The 7,143-nt window shown below is 33.3% G+C and overlaps 1 protein-coding gene across 2 annotated transcripts; it reads left to right on the forward strand.

The window, feature by feature from the left end:
• The first annotated feature begins 4,789 nt into the window (after nucleotides 1–4,789).
• Nucleotides 4,790–6,177, forward strand: LOC18436953 (cypmaclein). Of its 2 annotated transcripts, none has more exons than XM_006846879.4 (4): nucleotides 4,790–4,872; nucleotides 5,076–5,111; nucleotides 5,512–5,557; nucleotides 5,790–6,177. In XM_006846879.4, exons 1-4 carry the CDS (start codon nucleotides 4,816–4,818, stop codon nucleotides 5,969–5,971), a joined length of 321 nt encoding a protein of 106 aa, XP_006846942.1. In that variant the 5' UTR covers nucleotides 4,790–4,815; the 3' UTR covers nucleotides 5,972–6,177. The 2 variants fall into 2 exon arrangements, with proteins under 2 accessions (XP_006846942.1, XP_088708227.1); XM_088852101.1 differs by having other exon boundaries at nucleotides 5,815–6,177.
• The last annotated feature ends 966 nt before the right edge of the window (nucleotides 6,178–7,143 follow it).

Genomic DNA, 7,143 nt, shown 5'->3' on the forward strand with positions numbered 1-7,143 from the left:
GTGTGGTAAAATAGGACATTATAAACACCAATGTAAATTAAAAAAAAAAATAGATTCATTAAATTTAGATGACTCAATTAAAGCAAAATTAAAAAGTATAATATCATATGATTCTTCCTCCTCTACTTCTAGTGGTTCTTATACTGAAGAAATAGATAGTAATGATCTTGATCTTATAGGTTCAGATAGTTCTTCTACTAATACTGAGACTACTACAGAATCATCAGAAGATTGTAGTTGTCCTTTACCTCAGCATAATGTTCACACACTCACTCAGGAAGATGGTTATTCATGGTCTCTGGCTGAACTCATCTGGATCGTCTTCTTCTGGATCTGTTTCGTCTGGATCTGTTTCTTCTGGATCCTTTTGACTGAGCTGGAGATACCTATTGGTGTGTAGTGGAGAAGACTGAACTGTTTCTTCAGAAGATGTAGGTTTTCTTCCTGCTTCGGCAAATATCTCTTTCATTTGTTTTTTCAAGTTCGTCCTTGGAAGCATGAGGGTTGGTTTGAAGCATATTTCTCAAATAGGTAGGAAAGTCGAATGAAGTGTTTGGAGTATTTGGGTTTTCCTGGTATATAGGCGCTTTGGGAGGTATTCTTTTTGGAGTGGCTTTGGTGAGATCCATTTGGAAGATATCCCACCATTTGACAGAGATGGTCTTTCCCAAACGAGGGATGTAGGTATAATCATTGGACGTATTGGGTGAGATGGTATAATCCCATTTCATAATCCAAGGGATTTGGTATAAAGCCATGAAGTAAAGGTGAGTGTCAACTGTATTATTGGTATTATTGTATTGTATAAATTGTTCCTGCAACTCCTTGAAAGCAGGAGGTAAAATCATAGCAGTTGATCCCCACACAAAAAACCAGTTTTGAAACCAAGTGGGGAACCTTTCGAAAATTGGTAGCCGGAACTGTAAATACCAGCTATGAGTATTGTTGGGGTTTTGATAATAGAAAAATTTATGCCAAGCTTCTATGTACTCAGCGTATTTGAAATATTTGTAAGAAAATTCAGAATTTTGTAATTTCTTCCCTTGTGCGGGATTAGAACCCCACTCAGTATAAGGAAGGAGCTTTTTTATCTGTACCTTTGAATAGGCTATGATTCTGGTATTTTGTTGGAAATAATGGACAACAGAGATGGATCCTGTTTCCATTAGAATTGCTTCATAGTACTCTCTGGTCTTAACCCCATTGATAGGATTAAGATGATTTAATAGGTATAATGGTGCAAGCTTGCTTGGATCCATGTGAACCTGATGGTCCTCAATGGAAATGTCTATTAAAAAGGCCCTTTCAATGTATTCAGATCTGGGAGTATTGGTAGGAAGAGTGGACTTGGATTGGGCAGGTGAAAAAGTAGGAGTTGAAGTACGAGCTTCTGGGTATGTAATTTGATGAACTGGTGATTGAGATGGTGAACGAATATTCAGGGGTGAGGGTTCCTCTTCATATGGAACTAAAGAGTTCATGGGTTGTTTTCCCCGGCGAGTATTGCCTCGGGAGCCCATATTTAAGGATGAAAGATCCTTATCAGAGAGATTATCTTTGAATAATTGAAGTGCAAGTGAAAGTGGTGATTCGTCGTTGGCGTCAGTGTTGCCCCCCTGCAAAAATTCTCGGGTTAGAAAATCGGGTAAAGAATTAGAAGACCCGGGAAGATGTTCAATGGAGAAATCAAAGGCAGAAAGTATTGCCTGCCATCGGGCAAATATTTGTTTGGAAATCAAATTTTTAACATCTTTTTGCAGAATATCTTTGGCTGCTTTGCAGTCTGTTCGTATAAGAAAAGGTTGGTTTAAAATATCACTTTGGAATTTTGTGACACAATGAACAATGGCTAATAATTCTTTTTTAACCATTGAGTAATTTAATTGGGTGGAATTCCAAGCTTTTGAAGTATATCGTATTAATTGTTCTTTGGAATCTACTTGTTGTTTTAATATACCACCAAGTCCTTTATCGGAGGCATCACATTCAATTATTTTGAAAGCAGTGGGATGAGGAAGAGAAAGGCATTCAAGGGTTTTTACCTTACTCTTTATTACCTTTATTGCTTGAGTATGGATGTCAGACCAAGGAGGAGGATTCTTCTTGAGTCTATCATATAATGGTTTGGAATCCAAAGCAAGGTTAGGATAGAAATCACTTACGTAATTGAGGCATCCTAAAAACCTTTGTAATTCAGTTTTATCAAGAATCTTATCAGGAAATTTATCAGCAAAAGCTATAGATCTATCTATTGGAATGATAGTGCCATGGTGTATCATATGTCCTAAAAACCTAATATTGGTTTTGAAAAGTGTAATCTTTTTGGCAGAAACCACTAAGCCTGCTTGGCTAACAGCATGGATAAATGTATTTATGTGTTTAATGTGTTGATCAATTGATTCAGAGAATATTAAGACATCATCAATATAAACTATCATAAAAGGGTAGTAAGAGTTGAAAACATCATTCATTATTTTTTGAAATTCTGATGGTGCATTCTTTAATCCAAAAGGCATTACATTCCATTCGTATTGTCCAAAAGGAACATTGAATGCTGTCTTGTATTTATCTTGTTCCTGGATCTGGATTTGCCAGTATCCGGATTTCATATCAAATTTTGAAAATATACAAGCTTGAGCAACTCTGTCTAATAAATCTTTTTTATTAGGAATTGGATATCTGATCCATTGTAACACTTTATTTAATGGTTTATAATTTATTACTAATCTAGGAACTCCTCTTTCTTTTTCAGCATTTTTGTTAACATAAAAAGCTGCACAGCTCCAAGGTGAAGAACTTGGTCTAATGAGCTTTCTTTGTAGGAGTTCTGCTATTTCTTTTTTACACAGTTCCAATAAAACAGTATTCATTTGTATTGGCCTAGCTTTTGTAGGGATTTGGCTTTCAGTGAAAGTTGATTCATATGGTAAGCTGATACTATGTTTTTTCCTATCCCAAAAAGCATTAGGATGTTCGCTACATATTGAGGTTTCTATTTGCTTTTGTATTGATTGAATCTTTTGTTGGATTGAAGGCATTTGCAATTGCTCTTCAATTACTTTGTATTTAATTTCTTGTTTAAGAGTGCAAAGAAATTTTTCTTTGCCTTGTAATTGGCTTTTGACATTATTTAATTCTTTTAATTTTGGTTTATGTATGAAATTGAAATGTATTGGAATATTTTGAATTGTTGATGAAATTCCTTTTTCATCAATAGTGAGAGGATAAAGCAATGTTAGGAATGTGACTCCTAGAATTACTGATTGGCTTAATCCTTTAACCATGATAAAGGGTGTATCAATACATTGGTGATTATTACATACAGAGGCGTTGGATAATTTATATTTAATAAATAACCTACTACCATCTGCTGTATTTAATATTTGAGTAGTTTTGTCAAAATATTTTGAAGGTACAAGTCCTTCGTTTATGCAATTGAGATCAGCTCCTGAATCTATAAGGGCTGATGTTTCAAAACTATAATTTTTAGCAACAATGATTTTGACTTGGACAAACTATTTTTGTATAACTATTTTATTTATCAAATTAACTGAAGGAATTGGTATTGTTGGCATTTCACTAGTCTCTATGGGACCAGTGGTTTCTATTGGGTTATCTGTTATCAAATCATTGAATTCTATTTCATCTGTCTCAGAATCTTGTTGAGACATTTGTTGTAATTCTAATATTTGAATTCTTCCTTTCAATTGTACTATTTCGGATTTTATTTCTTTAATCTCTTTTTTGAGATCAGAGATTGTAGGTTCTTTTTGAGAAGTGTGTTGATCACTTACTCTTTTGATAATGGCAGAGAAGTTATATTCATCTGGATTTTTGATAATAGGTGATTTTGATTTATTTTTAGTAATATTGATAAATTGGGTAATGATAGCTCTTTTCTCCTCAGGATCAGTTATTTTATCTATAATGTCTATATATATATATATATATATATATATATATATATATATATATATATATATATATATATATATATATATATATATATATATATATATATATATATATATATATATATATATATATATATATATATATATATATATATATATATATATATAATAATAATAATAATAATAAACTAGGGTCCTAAAAATACTTCTAACTTGAGGGGAGAAAAAAAGCAGTTTACTATAAAATTATTTGGCTTTTATTTTCTTATTATTCCTTTCTTATATATCCAACAAGGTCGGCACGATTTTCCTTCTTGGATGGCGACGGCCAACTTGAAAATTCGTTACTTGAGTGTGAAACTCTTCCTTTTCGTACACACCGCCGGTTTTCCGGACAAATCTATGTAAACCTTCTTGCACTACTCCTACACGAGTCGAGTCGATATTACCAATTCGTAATTTTTTTTATTTTAATATTCTTTTTCAAAAAAAAGTAAAAAGCAAAATAACTGTAGAAAATTCTAATAGAAAAGAAAAACGAAAAGAATCCTACTTTCTTTAAAAGATAAATAATTTCAAGAATTTTTTATTTTTATTTTTAAAAAAATCTCCTCTCTTTTAAAAAAAACAAATAAATACAAACTATTTTAAGATGAGAAAAAGGAGTAAAAGGGGGAGGGTGGAATCCACTTACATTTGGAACTTATCCTGCGTCTCTCGCCGTGGTCCCCGGCCCACAAGCGTGCCAGCTCACACGCATCACTCCACACGTGTCAACAACAAGCCCAGTTTCAACTATTCATTATGAAAAACACCAAATTTGCTGAATTTCATTAATCTCTATAAATATATCAATGCATTCACAACCTTCACTTGCATTTTAGAAAGTAAGGTTTCGAGCATGGAGAGAACCATCCAAAACCTGTTTTTCCTCTCTCTCCTCATTCTTATGCTCCAAGTAAGTGTGCAACTACCCTTTGTGAAATTCATATATCATAAAAAATAGAAGCCTCATGCTTAATCACATGTTTATTTTTTTATGAATCGTGCTTGACATTTATTTTTTGATGAATTATATGCTTAATATATGTTATTTGGTGTTTTTCTATGTGATTTGTTGAATTCATGGAGATGATCTGTTTGCTTATTGTTTGGAAACAGGTCGATCAATTCAGTCTTGCTGTTGTGAGGAGGACTGTAAGTTGTAGAATAGCAATCCTGAATATTGCACCATTTTCACCTCTAAATTTTCAGTAAAATATTTTATTCTTCAACTTCACACCATTGAAATTCTTTGTTCATAAGTAAACATTAAGAGAAGATCACCATATGTCAAAAAAAAAACAAAAGAAGAAAAAGAAAAAGAAATTGCCCATGTTCTATTCCCTCTCATTAAAAAAAACTAAGATTTCCCATTTGTGGATCTCTCATCCCTTATTCTTTCATTCTGTGTTCATTAGTAAACAATCCATGACTACCCATTTGTGAATTGTCCATCTCCAATTCTGCTACTACTAATATTACTACTCTCTCTTTCATTCTCAAACAGAAAGAAACAGCATTTGGTCTGAATTTGCTTTTATTTTCTCTTTTGCAGAGCGAGGCAAGCGAACCACTTGCGGCATCAGCACCAGAAGGAATAGGTGAGTGAAGTAGAGACACCACAAAAAGAGATTGGTATATTGTTATATAACTCATAGAATGGGCCTCAAGTTCTCAATTTGAATGACTGATGAATGTATTTCTCATTCATGTGTGTGTTTTTTCGGCATATGTATTTATATACATATGTAGATTGCGAATTTGAATGACTGATGAATGTATTGCTCATTCATGTGTGTGTTTTTGGGCATATGTATTTGTACATATATATAGATTGCGGGTCGGCATGCGAGTACAGGTGCAGCAAGGCGTCGAGGCATAAGATGTGTATTCGGGCTTGCGGTACCTGCTGTGCGAGGTGCCACTGCGTGCCCCCAGGGACCTCAGGCAATGAGGATGTATGCCCCTGCTATGCCAACATGACCACCCATGGAGGAAGGCACAAGTGCCCTTAAATTTTACTGCACACATTACTCACATATTACTACTGTTACTCATGAAATCAATCTAAAATCTTTAGTATTAAGCACCAAGCACCCATGTCTATATATTTGTTTATGAGACTTGGAAAAATATGAATGTAGTGATTGTGGAAAATTTTAAATAAAGACCTGTGATACTAAGGCTGGAAGGCCTGCACCAGTCCTACCATTATTGTAAAGTAGATGCTTTTGGTTGTCTCCCTTTGTTTTTTTTTGGTGTGTTTTTCATTGTAGCTGAGGCCAAAGATCATGCTATGCTGATGAAAATTGGAAAAAGTTTAAATAAGGTTGCAATTTTAAAATGTAGAATTAAAGATGCACTTCAAAAATTCATCGTAAGGTTGTTTGGATGTAGGAAAATTTCTAACTCTTGACATCGAGATCTATTTGATGTGAAAAGAAAAAAGGATTTCGTAGATCTACTCGATTTAAACCATTTTTAAAATTAAAAATTTATAATTAAAGATGAAAATAGACTCTCAAGACATCTAAATTTTTTTTTTGATATACATTATATTTATCATAACATTTGAAGATGCGGCTTAATTGAATTGTTCGAGGTTGCAACCGTATGCAAACGACGGCCATGAAAGTTGGGGGGATAATTGGCATGATACATGTCAGTTTCACAGATTGATACATGCAATGCACTACTCGCATCCGCAATAAAAGCTAAAGAGGCCGTTTTCTATTTTATTGAAAATTACCTACTTTCGACAATGCAATGCAAGTGGCTACCTACTACTAGAGCAAATGGTAGGTTATGAATGGGGAGAGTGAGAGTTCTTTGATTTTGCTACCCGCAAAAACAACCCTTGCTATTCGTAGGACGCTAATTTGGTGGTACAGATTATTCGAAGTAAAAAGTTAGGGAAATTACACATCATTTACCTTTTATACAAAGCAAACGGTCATTATCAAAAAAAAAATTGGGTGGTTGCATAAATTTTTATTTACTTGTTATACAAAGTGATCATAATTAATCTTGATCATGTAAAATTGGGTGGTTGGATTTATTTCATTGATTAAACTCAAAGTTTATTTACCTTTTATATACAGTAGTCATCATGTAAAATTGAGTGGTTGCATTGACCAAATTCAAAGTTCAAATAAAATATATTTGAGCTTTACAATCTATTTAAATT

The sequence above is a fragment of the Amborella trichopoda genome, chromosome 11 (assembly GCF_054954075.1).
Source record: "Amborella trichopoda isolate Santa Cruz 75 chromosome 11, AtrichopodaSantaCruz75HAP2 v2.0, whole genome shotgun sequence".
NCBI classification, from domain to species: Eukaryota; Viridiplantae; Streptophyta; class Magnoliopsida; order Amborellales; family Amborellaceae; genus Amborella; species Amborella trichopoda.

What these genes read in the sequence shown, in the direction of transcription:
- LOC18436953 (XM_006846879.4), top strand. Translation starts at nt 4,816, where the DNA reads ATGGAGAGAACCATCCAAAACCTGTTTTTCCTCTCTCTCCTCATTCTT. An exon ending in TCCTCATTCTTATGCTCCAA is followed by an intron (nt 4,873 to 5,075) that starts GTAAGTGTGCAA and finishes GTTTGGAAACAG; the next exon opens with GTCGATCAATTCAGTCTTGC. An exon ending in ATCAGCACCAGAAGGAATAG is followed by an intron (nt 5,558 to 5,789) that starts GTGAGTGAAGTA and finishes ACATATATATAG; the next exon opens with ATTGCGGGTCGGCATGCGAG.